This window comes from Brachyistius frenatus, unplaced genomic scaffold, assembly GCF_029030835.1.
Source record: "Brachyistius frenatus isolate BFR_SWC_R1_liver_20210118 unplaced genomic scaffold, ASM2903083v1 Contig_176, whole genome shotgun sequence".
Taxonomy (NCBI): domain Eukaryota; kingdom Metazoa; phylum Chordata; class Actinopteri; family Embiotocidae; genus Brachyistius; species Brachyistius frenatus.
The window spans coordinates 496,682-511,929 of record NW_027210775.1 but is presented as its reverse complement, the minus strand read 5'-3'; the positions used below and the strand labels follow the sequence as shown (position 1 = coordinate 511,929).

General features: G+C 44.6%; 1 protein-coding gene across 1 annotated transcript; it reads left to right on the top strand.

The window, feature by feature from the left end:
* Positions 1-687: 687 nt before the first annotated feature.
* ppp1caa (protein phosphatase 1, catalytic subunit, alpha isozyme a) lies at positions 688-9,980 on the top strand. Its single transcript, XM_069717505.1, has 8 exons — positions 688-867; positions 1,112-1,218; positions 6,650-6,781; positions 7,496-7,726; positions 7,817-7,921; positions 8,006-8,229; positions 8,760-8,894; positions 9,001-9,980. Exons 2-8 carry the CDS (start codon positions 1,164-1,166, stop codon positions 9,115-9,117), a joined length of 999 nt encoding a protein of 332 aa, XP_069573606.1. The 5' UTR covers positions 688-867; positions 1,112-1,163; the 3' UTR covers positions 9,118-9,980.
* Positions 9,981-15,248: the final 5,268 nt, after the last annotated feature.

Genomic DNA, 15,248 nt, shown 5'->3' with positions numbered 1-15,248 from the left:
TGTTATGTAAGCCTTGCCTAACAATTATTTACCATAAATAAATGCTCTTTGTGACCCTTATCATGAAGTTGAAAGTGTTACGTAACACTTCATAAATGCACAGGAGTGCTAATTCAGCATTATCTAACCATAAATAACCATTTATTAATGCTCCTTGTGACCCTTATTGTAAAGTTGTTGTTGTTAAATTGTCCCGGTTACATTACACCACTGTCAGTGTCTCTTCTGAGCGATCAGTGAAACTAGAAACAAACATATGTTGCTTAGAGGTCTTCCTTAAAAAGGATATATATTTTAAATACCTTTTGATTTTAGGATCGGCCTTCAACGGAATTAAAAGGGAAATGAAAATGAAGCTGCATGTTAATTGCTTAAAAATATCTTTCAATCTAGTACTGAGAAATACTCCATGTATTTGTGTGTGTGGGTGTTGCTGTGTCCACTTGAGAGAGCAGGTCGGATGAAACTGCTGTAAAGGATGTTTTTAGGTTTTACGGTGCAGTTTCAAATGTAACCACTTGGTGGCGGGCTTCGGGCTTTCTATTTTAAAACCTCCATTGAAGCCGTTGTCAACGGACGTGGGCGGAGCGTGTGTGTAAAGACGGACTCGGCATCTGTCCAATCAGATGCGACGATTTGGGTTCTAAATTCCGCCGCCGACCAATCACGTTTTGAGAAACGCAAGACGAGTCGGTTTTGATTCAGCCTCCGATGCTCCCGGAGACGGTGAACGGCCCTCCGTTAAAGTTCCTGGGGGAGAGCGACCCGGACACACCGAGGGACAAAGGGCCTGCCTCGAACTCCGAGGACAAATATTCACGCTTTTTTGTTTCATCCCAGGAGGGTTGGTCTTAAACCGAAGACAAGGTTTGGCGACATTTGATCTGCCTGTCGGCTGTATTAGAGAGCTAACGGTGGCTAACTAGCCGCCGTTCGGTTTATATGTGTTAGCTTACGTTACCAGGCTAGCAGCTAGCAGCTAGCTATAAGCTCATTGATTGTCTCAGTTCCGACATTTCACGATCAGATCCCGGAAACATCCGCCAGCTGACCAGCGTGAACGGGAATATTTAATTTAGTGACCGTTCGTGTTGGTTTCTGTCCTGTGAAGGTGCAGCACCGAACCCCGAGGTCTGGACGACAACGTCAGAAAATACAAGAAAATGGCGGAACCGGATAAATTAAACATCGACTCTATAATTCAGCGTCTCTTGGAAGGTGAGGACGGAACCGACTCCTCCAGCAGGATGCTGAAAACATAACACATGTATGTGGGCGCTTGTGAAATGTGCGTTTCATATAGCAGGTAGGTCAGCTGGAGTTAAAGCAGCCGGCGGTGCGCTGCTGTCTGGATCCGGGTGGGTCTGGATCCGGGTGGATCCGGGTGGGTCTGGATCCGGGTGGGTCTGGATCCTGGTGGGTCTGGATCCGGGTGGGTCTGGATCCTGGTGGGTCTGGATCCGGGTGGGTCTGGATCCGAGTGGATCTGGATCCGGGTGGATCCTGGTGGGTCTGGATCCGTGGTGGGTCTGGATCCTGGTTGGGTCTGGATCCTGGTGGATCCTGGTGGGTCTGGATCCGGGTGGATCTGGATCCTGGTGGGTCTGGATCCTGGTTGGGTCTGGATCCTGGTTGGGTCTGGATCCGGGTGGGTCTGGATCCGGGTGGGTCTGGATCCTGGTGGGTCTGGATCCTGGTGGATCCTGGGTGGGTCTGGCTCCTGGTTGGGTCTGGATCCTGGTGGATCCTGGTTGGGTCTGGATCCTGGTGGATCCTGGTGGGTCTGGATCCTGGTGGGTCTGGATCCGGGTGGGTCTGGATCCTGGTGGGTCTGGATCAAACCCTGCTAAGTTTAGTATTTAAATCTAGATCTCATTTTTCTTTTTCTTTTTAGCCGTTTCTTCCATTAAATGGTTTTCATTGGAGGTGGGTTGTTATTGTGTTGGCCACAAATCAGGGGGGGGGGGGTACGTGACGTCAGTGGTGACGGAAAATTAAGGAGCATCACACATTTTTTTTATGTGAATGACGTCTTAACCAGGCATTACTTTGATTTAATGGATTATAACAGAAATACCAACTCTAAAGGATTTGAGAAGATATTTGCAACATTGCAGAGAAAATATAACTTAAATTTTTTTCTTGACAGATGCTTCCTGTTGCAAACTATTTAAAAATTTTTTTTTTTTTTTACTGTTTTGCAGTTGCATGCTGAAGGATCTGTTCATAATTTGAAGCTACACTCGTCCCAGAGTGACTTGTTAATGAGGTGCACAGTCAGAAGATGCCTTGATTGGCCCATTGCTCACTGTATCACTGTTGGACTGCTGCTGAGACTTCTCTGCTGCTCTTCAAGCACATTATGAACTGCTTGTAGCTGCCGTCATGTCATGAGCTTGTAGTCACAAAAACAAAACAAAAAACACATTTTTTTGCTGAGTTTTTCTTCCATTTGACATTTAGATGCAGCAGCCAAATGTTTTTTTTAAGCACCTGAGGCCCTAACTCTTCACTACAAGCTTTGTTTTACCAAAGTAATGATAATTTAGTTTTTTTATGGCAGGGTAAGATTATAGTCAAAAATTGCATCAAAATGCGTCGTCTTCAGTTAAATAATTGAATCTGTATCAGCGTTGCGTACCAAACCTTTCCAGAGTCAAACAATTTCCATGTGTGAACGCCGACTGTATACGGTGCGTTTAAAGGCAGATTTGTCACGGTCGGAGGTGCGTGAAGGAAAACAGGGCTGTTTTATCTGCACATCCGCATGAGGATTGTGTAACAGGAGTCCGGAGGACATCTAACAGAAGCATAAATCTCCACACGCCCAACTTTACAGTTCATCTACAGAGCACAAGAAACAGGGTGGCGACCTCTGTGCTTGTCCTTGTAAGGCAAGACGTGCGCTGGGCGCGGAGGAACCCGTCGGCTTCGTACACTTGTGGACCAGCTGTTACAGTAACATCTTCACTGGAGCAACATCATGTTCCTTCAGTTATATTATCCAATACCACGTAATCTCAAATTTGCTTCAGGGGTGCTTTATGGATGAGAAAAGAAAGGAAAAAAACTCCCCAGAATTCACTCTAATACGGAGAAACGAGGTCTCGTGGTCGCTCCAAGGTGCAGATAATGAAGACCGCACCGTCGGTCACGGCATCAGATGATGTTTAGTCCGTTGAATGAGGAACGTCGGGTGGAGAGAATTTTCCCAGGACCAGCAGCGTTAAATGATTTGACCTCAGCTGGCGGTTTGTTTACCTTCATGACCAGCCTGAGCTCAGCTGGTGGAGGTGATTGGGATTATGCACAAATATGCATGTGCACTTATTGTTCCTCCTGCGAGTTTGACTTTGACTGAACCGTGCGGGCTCTGTGCTGGAGTGTTTTGTACCTGGGTCGCTGTACTGCGGCTGTGATAAGGTTGTCTGCTAACACACGGGCGAAGACAAACAAGCCTGATAGTGGCAGTATTTATATCCTCTTGCGTAACTCGCTTGACCTTTTTTTTTTTTTTTTTTGCTGCCATTTGTGGTTTTATAGCCGGCAATAACTGCTCGCCGGGTTAGTGTTACTGCCGGCGATGATGTTCTCCGTTCAGGACTGCAGGTGTTGCACCAGAAGGTTGATAAATACTTCGGCGCCGGCGCCAACTAGTGCGCTGGGCGACACGGCGAGCCTGCTGCCCGCTGACTTGTGTTTGGACACCAAACCAATTAAATGCGTTTGGATAATGAGCAGTTTTCAATTGGATTACCTACGTAGATCCAGAGCTCAGTGAACTCAGGGAGTGCGCTGCTGGTGGCGCGTCTGCAGAGCGTGACATCAAATAAACCCGACCCGAATAGCAGAACTGAGTCAGGAGTACGTAACCAAAACCAACTGTTGATTCCAGCACACAAACAGCTTTTTTTTTTTTTTCTTCCCAATGCTCTGGTGCAGCTCTTTGTTTTGGGGCTCCTGATCAGCGTAGTGGAAAGCCTTTTTGTCTGTACCCCCCACCCCTCCTCCCCTCCTCCATGATAAGCTCACTGTTGCCCACTGGCTATGTGGCTAACTTTGGCGTAAGCTCTTCCAGGGCTTAGCCTTCTGTAATCCAGGTTTAAAGTGACAAGCAGCACTGCAGTATTTATACCTACTTTTCACTGCTTTTAGTCACCACGTCAGGATGAGGGCCATTATTCTGCATCCATCTGTGCATTTCTGCCCCCCATCCCCTTTTCCTTTTTCCAAGTGCTTTGCAAGCATTATTAAAAAGCTGGATTAGTTTTAGAGATGGTGTGTAAGTGTCAGGTGCTGCGTGTGGACCAACAGTTCACTCGACGTCAAAGGATATCTGTGGTTTCCTCAAAGTTACAAGCAAAAAAAAAGAAAGAAAAGATCTTGACCTTCTTTTTCTTTTCATGTACAATCAAATACTAGTCACCAAATTATCTTCCTGATGTATTAACTCTGACTGAGTGAACAGAAATTGCCATTAAAATGTTAGTCTGGTGTTAAAGTGGTGAGATTTGTATCAAATTATTCTGATTTAATTTAATCCTCCCTTTCATCCACAACCAAGTGTTATTATTTGTTTAATAATGGAGATGAATGTAATTCTGATTGTGGCTAAAACACGCGTGTTTAGAAACCCAGTTCAGACGAGAAAGGAACGGTCAGCTTGTCGTGTCGCATGTTGGACATTTTCAAATGTCAGGCACGATAGTTTCATGTTTTTATTCTGCTTATTAGAGGAGTCAAAAAAAAATCCTCTGAAAAGACGAGAGACGAGAACTCCCGTCTCAAGTTCACGGCTTCAAAATACATAAACCTCAACGTAGCAGCAAATTCTTAACCGTCTCTGTTTTGTTTTTTCCGTATGCTTTCTGTGGCTGGAGAGCTGCACGTTATAAAAGATGTTGTGTCATAGATTTGGTCGAGCAGCTGATTTAAAGTTTGATTGGAGGTTGATGGTTCTGATTTGCAGAGAAACACATTTTTCTGTGGAGTTGCTCCGTGTCTGTTTGCTGCTCTGGTGGAACGAGTACCACATTTTATTTAAACTTCAGGTCACACTGACCTTCTTGTGAATTACCCAGAATGCATTTCAAATAAGTGTCATTGGTTGAATAAAACAGGGTTTCCTGCCGCTTTAGGAGCTCAAAACTATACATTTTTCTGTCATTGTGGACTATTATCATGACATTATTCTGTAAAACTGCACCGTCTGCTGTATCCACTGAACACGGGTGAAACAAAGCTGGCAGTGGAGGCTTAGGTTGCTGTGAAAACACCCGGCTGCTGCACCCTAAGTGTTATAATGGGAGGGAAATCCCTCTTAATAGCTGCAGTGTGAGAGCGGTGGCAGTTTCCTGTTGATGTCCAACTGGAATATCTCGTTTTAATGGATAGATCATCAGTCGTGGTGGTCTGAGAATCGCTTCGCTTTAAGCTTAAAAAATGTAATCGGTGTAGTTTAAGAAAATGTACATCTCCGACGTTGTCATCCACTTTTGCTCGTTGTGGCGTTTCCAAGCGAACGCATTCGCCTGTGTGTCCGTTAACCGGCAGACGCCTGTTAAATGTGGGATTGTTAAATCAATCCCATAAAGGTATTCGACGTCGCGGCGTTCTCACGCTTCAATATAATTGTGGCTCCGCGGTTGGAGGCCGTTAAACTGACGCTGCTCAGCAGCCTGTGGAGAGTTTAATGGGTGGGAAAATGAAACGCCTCATTAGCAGCCTTGTACAGTTCGTGTCGGGAACTGCAGATGTACGGGGGGTGGTGGTGGTGGTGGAGGTGTGTGTGTGTGTGTGTGTGGGGGGGGGGGGGGCGACTATCTCCAATCTGCACCTTACGGTCGCACCCTGCAGGCAGGAAGTCCACGGGGCAAATAGTTGAAAACCCGGTTCTTCTGTTCCTGTCGTTCACGTCACACTCACCTCTTTCTGCCATTTTCAGAATCCATAACAACACGTATCTGATGGTGACGGGACAAATAGAGTTGGCAGTCAAGTATTTATTATGGTGTGTGTGTGTGTGTGTGTGTGTGTGTGTGTGTGTGTGTGTGTGTGTGTGTGTGTATCGCATGACGGAGACGCTTGACAACCGTACTGAATGCTTAAGATAGAAATCGGTGAAGCCATGTGATTATTAGTTTTATTTTTGTTCAGATGTTTGATTTGTTATCGCGGCCCGATGGCGTGCCGTTCTTCTCCTTTAGCAGCGCATATCGAGAGGAAGTGGGTTTCAACTCTTCCTCCTGGCATCTGTGCAAAACGCCGAGCGAAGCAGAAAGACGTCGAGCTAGTTTCCACTGATCAGGTTTTTTTGTTTTTTTTCTCAGATGTTGCAGATTTCAGTCTCATCTCGTCCCGTTTGTTGTTTCGGTGAATATTAGAAGCGCATCTTGTGATTTTATGCATTTCTTCCAAAATGTAGAGCACCTCTGAACGCTGTGTTTTTACCTGCTGAGGTGTCTGAAGGCTGCCGAACAGAATCTCTCAGCATTTGGCCGGTGGGAGGTGTTAGAGAATCCCCGGATCACGTTTCAGCGCTGCGCTTCATGTCAGTCTTTCTTGCAGCTCTTGAGCGGAGGTGTGTTTTTGCAGGATGTCGCTGCATCTCCCATTAAAACCTTTATCGCCCGTCTTCTCTTTCTCAAAGTCAAGGGCTCTCGGCCGGGGAAGAACGTGCAGCTGACGGAGAACGAGATCCGCGGCCTTTGCCTCAAGTCCCGCGAAATCTTCCTGAGCCAGCCGATCCTGCTGGAGCTGGAGGCTCCCCTTAAAATCTGCGGTGAGTTTTTAATGAAGTGGTGGGGGGGGTTAAAGGTCAAGTGTAAGAGAGGACAAGACGCTCCATCCCGAGAGGTTTCTGTCTTCTATCAGCTGATAAGTCTGCATGCAAAAAGCGTCTCGCGCCCCCCAGCAGTGAAAGTTGTTTTATTTTAATCATGTTTCTTTAAATAAACTATTTAGAACTTAGAATAATGACAGTCTCTCTTTTGAGTGATCATGTGCCTTAATGTCACACCTCCTGGTATACAACACGTTGTACATATTTGACAAATGCATGTCAAAATGGAGAAACATGAAAAAGGAACAAACAAACCTAAAGAAACAACTAACGGGTGCAACAAGGCTTAAATTAAGTCATATTCAGACAGAGTTCAAATATATATAGATAGATAGATAAATCAACAATTACTAATGTAATATTTGGTTATGACTATGATGATGTTTACAATGTGTTTGTCCTTTCAAAGTTAATCCTAATCTTATACATTCAAAAGAGAAAAGAAATCTATATTTAATGGATTTTGATCTTAACCAATCATGCAGGGATATATGAGCAGTGAAAGTGTGTGTGTGTGTGTGTGTGTGTGTGTGTGTGTGTGTGTGTGTGTGTGTGTGTGTGTGTGTGTGTGTGTGTGTGTGTGTGTGTGTGTGTGTGTGTGTGTGTGTGTGTGTGTGTGTGTGTGAAACCGTGCATCTCTGCTGCCCCCTGCAGGCGACGTCCACGGTCAGTACTACGACCTGCTCCGGCTCTTTGAATACGGAGGTTTCCCCCCGGAGAGCAACTACCTGTTCCTGGGCGACTACGTGGACCGAGGGAAGCAGTCGCTGGAGACCATCTGCCTGCTGCTCGCCTACAAGATCAAATACCCCGAGAACTTCTTCCTGCTGCGCGGAAACCACGAATGCGCCTCCATCAATCGAATCTACGGCTTTTATGACGAGTGTGAGTGGCACGTAAATGGAAAAAAAAAAAAAATCAATAACGTGTTTTCTTGGCTGTAACTTTAATTGTTCTCGTCTTTGGTGTCGGTAGGTAAGCGACGGTATAACATAAAGCTGTGGAAGACCTTCACAGACTGCTTCAACTGTTTACCTGTGGCGGCCATCGTAGATGAGAAAATCTTCTGCTGCCACGGAGGTAGGCCTCGTTTATTTATTTATTGTAAGAAGGTTAGATGGTAAGAAGCAGACTGAGGTGTCCGTCCTCCCTCCCTCCCTGCAGGCCTCTCTCCTGACCTCCAGTCCATGGAGCAGATCCGTAGAGTAATGCGGCCCACAGACGTGCCTGACCAGGGTCTGCTGTGCGACCTGCTGTGGGCCGACCCCGACAAAGACGTGCTGGGTTGGGGCGAGAACGACCGCGGCGTCTCCTTCACGTTCGGGGCCGACGTCGTGGCCAAATTTTTGCACAAACACGACATGGACCTAATATGCAGGGCACATCAGGTAACTGACGTCCAGGAGTTCACCGAAGCGTCACTCTAAAATCTAAACCGCAGCTCATTGATTGACACCGTCAGAGGACGCGTTCGTCTGTTTATTCCTGAAGGTTGCAGCTTTACATGCAGAGGAACGTCTAAATATTTCTGCCGATTCTCAGACAAAGAGGGAAAACTTTAGAATCGCTTTTCAATACAAGGCGGCGCTGCGAAACCGTCTTCTACCTCCAACGATGACGTCGCTGACAAGACAACAAAAACTAAAACATTTGAATCTTCCTTCATGTTGAATTTGTGAGAGATCTGTTGTTTTGGATTTCACCAGGTTTGACAGGCGTAACTAAAATTTAAAAAAAAGTTGATTTCTTTCAGTTTAAATGAACCGAGTGCAAATGTGTAATATTCTGAATAACCCTCCATGTTAACAAGATGTGTTTGTTAAACAAGCTAACGATCTGAATGCCTGATGCTTCTCGCCCACCTGGACCACAACAGCAGCAGCTTCTGTTTAGTGATGACGGTTTCCTCCATCCTCAGGTGGTCGAAGACGGCTACGAGTTCTTCGCCAAGAGGCAACTCGTCACTCTTTTCTCGGCTCCCAACTACTGCGGAGAGTTCGACAACGCTGGCGCCATGATGAGCGTGGACGAGACGCTCATGTGCTCCTTCCAGGTGTGTTTCTGTTTACCGGGATCAAACCGACCTTGTACGGGATGGACGACCGCGAAATTGTAAGAAATGGATGATGTCAAACTAAAACTGAGATTTTGTTTTTCAGATTCTGAAGCCAGCAGATAAGAAATTGTATCCTTACGGCGGAGGGGGAGGAATGGGGTCGGGGAGGCCAGTCACCCCGCCGCGAAATTCAGCCAAGGCCCCTAAGGCCAAGAAATAACACCCAGCTGGGTACCCTCTCCCCCGCGACCTGCCACCCCCCCGTCGGCCCACCAACGCTCTGTATTTCCTCTACCTCCCAAACTCGTTTCTCCCTCGTCACCAAAACGTCAACAAAGAACACAAGTGTCCAGGGTTCACTCACTTTTATTTTTTTTCCTCTCTAAAGCAGTTTTTAACCGTTTGTTTGTCTCTTTGCGTGCAATTGTTTTTTTTTTTTGAGTGTGTGTCAAAGGTGAGAATGATTCAGAGGAAGTTGCTCTTATTCTGTATGTATATATCTATTATTTTCTTCCTCCTGTGCCCTCTGGTCTGTCGTCCTGTCGTTTCGTAGAGACGTCCACCCGTTATGTAAAGTCCAACCTGGCTGCAGGGGGAGGGGGGAAGGAAGTGAGGGGGGGGGGGGCAGAGAGAAGAGCCATAGTTGTTTATGTTGAGGCCCTGCACTGTTTAGTGCTAAACACAAGCTTTTGTACATCCTGTTTCTGAGGTCTGTGTGTGTCTATGTGATGGGGGGTGGGGGGTGTTCGGGATCGAGTTGCACGGTAACGGCACATTACCACACACTGGGCGCACAGGTGGATTTATGTGCAGGTGAATCCTTGAATTTAAATGAATTCACAATAACTTTTTTTTTCTTCCATTTTGAAAAACCAATGATTTGAAATCACAATCATGGATGTGAAAATAGTTTTTGCTTCTTCTTTTTCTTTTCTTTTTTTTAAATGTAGATACATTAAACCGACGTGGTTTCATTTTATTTTTTTTATTATTTTATTTTGTTTGCTTCTTCTGTTATCTTGCTTTTGTTTTTAGTTCACTGAAAAAGTTGGAAGATGAATAAAAAATATCCATTTATTTGAAGTATGCCATCACGCTGATCACTTTGTGTTGCCATTGCTTTGTCATGTCTGCTATTGTCCTCCAGTGTGGTACGTTGTGATTGAATTGATTATAGCAGCTCTTATCAATGAGAATTTAAAAATGTAAAAGCTTGGTCCAGTTTTACACCTGATTACAAACAAAAAGGGGATTTTGTTCGTGTTGCTTCAGCGCGATTCAGCCAAAGATGATTCGAGGTGCACCTTCGTGGACAAAGCTGCACCAAATGTGGGTGTTTTGTAGTTTTGTTTTTTTAAATCAATGAAGTCATCAATCGATTAGGAATCTTCTAAAATAATAATGCTTTTTCTAATGACATGAAGAAATCTGCGAGTCTTTTGCTTTGCGCTTTTCAAAGGGAGATGAGACGGGGAGTCACGGCTCGAACCTTTCAGCTCCGCGTGCTCCAGTTCGGACCGCTCGAGTCCTGTGATGGAAAAAACAGAAAAAAAGAAAGAGTGGGTTTATTTAAATACATAAAAAAACAAAACACCAAACAGGGAACACGACTGCCGTTTGGGGAACTTTTAATTTTTGTTTCTTTTTAAAGTTAGAAGCAAACTCCTTTAAAAAACACAAAAATACCAACCTTTCAGTGTGCGTACGGTGAGTCTGAAAAACATTCATATATATATATATATATACTTGAGATAATCATGGACAAAATTCGCAGCTTTAAAAAAATGTTTAGGTTGCAACATCAAAGTTAACTCCCAGGTAAAACTGTACAGCGATCCAGTAAATACTTTTCTATGCTTTAGTTTGTGCTCTATGTAAAATATCTGGGCAAGAATGTGGAATTACTCGCATCGCTTGTGACTGCAATCATCATCCTGTTTGCTGTAAATATCCGGATCATTTTTCTTTCAGCCAATTTCTTGCTGTTGGGGAAAGAAACATTTAAAAGAGCCATAGACGGAGAGATAAATGTATGATATTAGAGATTAGTCAAGAGGAACAACTGCCCCCCACACCACACACCCCCTCTCGAAGAATGTCCTCCAAATAAATGTTTGATTTTTTTTATTTTTTTTTGCTTATTTCTTTCATTTCTTGTCTGAGTTGGCAACACGGTGCTCCAGTGAACGCAGGCCGTAGTTCAGCTGCTGCAACTGGTGACAAATCTTTCCTCTGCAGAGTTTCAGGGTCTCTGGATGTCGAAATAAACCCAAACACACTTTCTGCCCTGTTACATAACCGCCGTGTCTGGGTTGTTTTTTTAATGTCTGCTGTTTGTCCTTTTCTGGACTTCAGCTCCTTCCTCTTTTTACTTCAGCCAGAAGTTTTTTCAACTTGGTACTTTAGAATAAAAATGTCCTTTATTTTATTTGATTTATTTTTCCTGTTAGCCTATATAAGGTTTATTCAGCATCTGGTGCAGGAAGACGGCTGGTGGGGGATCAAAAACAAAAACACACCATCAGACCTCATTGTGTGCTCGTTGCTCAATTCCACATCAATAAGACCAACTCAGGAACTGAAATCTAAATTAAATTCAAATGAAGTTTAAATAGCATATTTCATATACTGAGATAAAAAATTATATTAAAAAAAAGTTACATGCATAAAGCACCATTATTACAGGATACATGCACATTTTTTATTTTATTTCTTTTAAAGTGGCCCAAATTGAGAGCCAACCTCGGTGAGTGGAAACGATGTTCAGGGCGACCTGCTGCTTGGAAGGTCCTTTGTTTTTTGATTGGTTAATGACCCCCCCACCCCACCCCCCCTCTCCCCTCCTCCTCCTCCCAGAAAAAGAGATCTGCAAATGCACGGAAATCTTGTGTGCTCACAGGGTCATTAAGAGTTAATAAAAGGCTTCAGAGTTGTGTTGTTGAGACGGATCTCGACCGTTGTGACTCCTGTAATGAGATAAACTAGCGCTGAACTTTTGGATCTCTGTCTCCTGAATAAACCGTCCAAAAAAGGCCACTTTCATCCTCATTCTCAGCTGTACAAACTTCCGCTTTGAACATTTTTTTTTTTACTCTATTTACGGTTGTTACCTCTAAGAATCTGCTCTCTCAACTCGCTTTATTTCTCCCTGTTTTTTCTTCTTTTTTTTCATGTTGTTTTTGTTGACAAATTTAACCCCAGATTTACTGCAAGCTTATTTAGTGTAGGATTTTTTTAATCAATCAGGGATGTTTTGCACCATGCACTGTCGCTGGGTAGATATATAAATAAAATTTAAAAAAATCATTAGATTATTACAATTAAGAATAAGAAATAACAGAAATTAATGGTATTTTTTATTTGTGTTTCATTTGTTTTCAAGTCAATTACAAAATTGTCTCTGTTTCAAGGTAGAAATAAAACATAGAGTTTGTACACATGTGTCTGTTTTTTTCCTCTCTTTTCCAACATGGAAAACATTTCTCATGAAAATCAGATGTTAGAAGAAGTGGGAGTGTGATTTTCTTCTTTTTTTTTTTTACACATCTTTCGTGTAAAAGGCCGTTTTTCTTCTCTCCATCTCTTCTGCCTCTATTGTCTGTCAAACATTTGCAGTGAGTCAGTGGCTTCGGCGGTCCATTCATCCCTGTGTGTGCATTGACTTCTTTATTTATCAGATGAGATTAGACTTCCTCCATCCCCGTTGTCCCCAGACGCCTCACTCTCCTTTTGTTTTAAAATAAAAACAAAAATGGAGCAGGGGTGCAGAGCAGTTTGCCTCCTTCACTTTGCCACTATATCTTTTCCCTCTTGCTTATCTTTTGTTGTTATTCTTTCACTTGGCGGGATGAAAAATGTGAAGCATGCAGTGACAGAAACAGTCAGACAAAAACGATGGTAAACCGGTAAAAACAGGTAAAATATTGACCCTATTGCTTTAAATTTAAATGCAGCCGCACCTTAATTCCTCATATTCCTCAACCGAGATGCGTCATGGTGTCTATGTGGTCTGCAGCAGAACCAGCTTTAGTTTTCTGATGCATGATAACTTGCTTTAGGTGGCTGAGTTGCGATGAATGCAGCCTGACATCCAACCTCTTCACTCGTAAATCGCGCCATCATTTATGAATCAAGTCTTCACTGGGCTGCAACACTGAATGCTGAGCATGCAGTACTCTTAAAAACAGAGTGGTGTGAACAGATTATACAAATGTAGGAAAAGGGAGGAAAACAAACAGCCTCAAAGGTGCTGAAAGGAGCAGCTGCTTTAAAGTTACCCTCTCTGATAAATGTGCATAATTTAACCACAATCTGCATTCAACCGCTAAAATACCTGAGTTGAATGTTTGTGTTTTCCTCTCACTCACGATAAAATATGCAGCAGCACTACTCTGGACTGTTTTCCATGTTGAGGCCTGTTTGGTGACGGGAGGCTGCTGGTGGAGGTTGTTGGTTGTTTTTTTAAAGTAAACTTTGAATCTTTTAAAGGCACAAGCAGTGATTTAAATGTAAACAGACGTGTAGCCGCTCCTTCAAACTCAGCACACAAGATTACAACATTTTATTCCTCTAAATATATAAGCTGGTTTTAGTATTTGATGCTGTGGAGATTTGGATACATCAGTTTTAAGTTTAAGTTTTGATCGATTAAAAGTTGGGAAACCCGCAAAAAATAAAGATGTTTTTAAAATGTTTTACCTTAAAATGGTTCTTAATGGGCAGAAACAAACTGCAGCTTGGCCCTTTAACTTAATTCAGTTTGCTTGGCCTGAATGTTAGCTTAACAATAATGCCAACGCATTAAAGATTATAGTAGATGGCTCAGTGGATAATCCAGTACTACAATAATACCTACACACAATGACATGCATGTACCATTATCACCACAATGATGCCTGTTATATTAATAACAACAACAACAACTGTGCTTTTATTATAATATTATAACATCAGCATCTTAATAACAGACATCTGACATCAATCCAAGACATCAGTTCCTCACTAATTACAATTTTATGGAAATAACAGTTGGTTTTTTTTGCCAATCATTTACAGTGTAAAAGTGAAGCTCTCCGGCTGCCAAACCGTAGTTCCCCATCAAACCGTAGTTCCCCACCAAACCGTAGTTCCCCACCAAACCGTCGTTCCCCACCAAACCGTAGTTCCCCACCAAACCGTCGTTCCCCACCAAACCGTCGTTCCCCACCAAACAGTCGTTCCCCATCAAACCGTCGTTCCCCACCAAACGGTCGTTCCCCACCAAACGGTAGTTCCCCACCAAACGGTCGTTCCCCACCAAACAGTTGTTCCCCATCAAACCGTCGTTCCCCACCAAACAGTCGTTCCCCATCAAACCGTAGTTCCCCACCAAACGGTCGTTCCCCACCAAACGGTAGTTCCCCACCAAACGGTCGTTCCCCACCAAACAGTTGTTCCCCATCAAACCGTCGTTCCCCACCAAACAGTCGTTCCCCATCAAACCGTAGTTCCCCACCAAACGGTCGTTCCCCACCAAACGGTCGTTCCCCACCAAACGGTAGTTCCCCACCAAACGGTAGTTCCCCACCAAACAGTCGTTCCCCATCAAACCGTCGTTCCCCACCAAACAGTCGTTCCCCATCAAACCGTAGTTCCCCACCAAACGGTCGTTCCCCACCAAACGGTAGTTCCCCACCAAACGGTCGTTCCCCATCAAACCGTCGTTCCCCACCAAACGGTCGTTCCCCACCAAACCGTCGTTCCCCACCAAACGGTCGTTCCCCACCAAACGGTCGTTCCCCATCAAACCGTCGTTCCCCACCAAACAGTCGTTCCCCATCAAACCGTAGTTCCCCACCAAACGGTCGTTCCCCACCAAACAGTCGTTCCCCATCAAACCGTCGTTCCCCACCAAACGGTCGTTCCCCACCAAACGGTCGTTCCCCACCAAACGGTCGTTCCCCACCAAACGGTAGTTCCCCACCAAACCGTCGTTCCCCACCAAACCGTCGTTCCCCACCAAACAGTCGTTCCCCATCAAACCGTCGTTCCCCACCAAACGGTAGTTCCCCACCAAACAGTCGTTCCCCACCAAACCGTCGTTCCCCACCAAACGGTCGTTCCCCACCAAACGGTAGTTCCCCACCAAACGGTCGTTCCCCACCAAACGGTCGTTCCCCACCAAACCGTCGTTCCCCACCAAACGGTCGTTCCCCACCAAACGGTCGTTCCCCATCAAACCGTCGTTCCCCACCAAACGGTCGTTCCCCACCAAACCGTCGTTCCCCACCAAACGGTCGTTCCCCACCAAACGGTCGTTCCCCACCAAACGGTCGTTCCCCACCAAACGGTCGTTCCCCACCAAACGGTCGT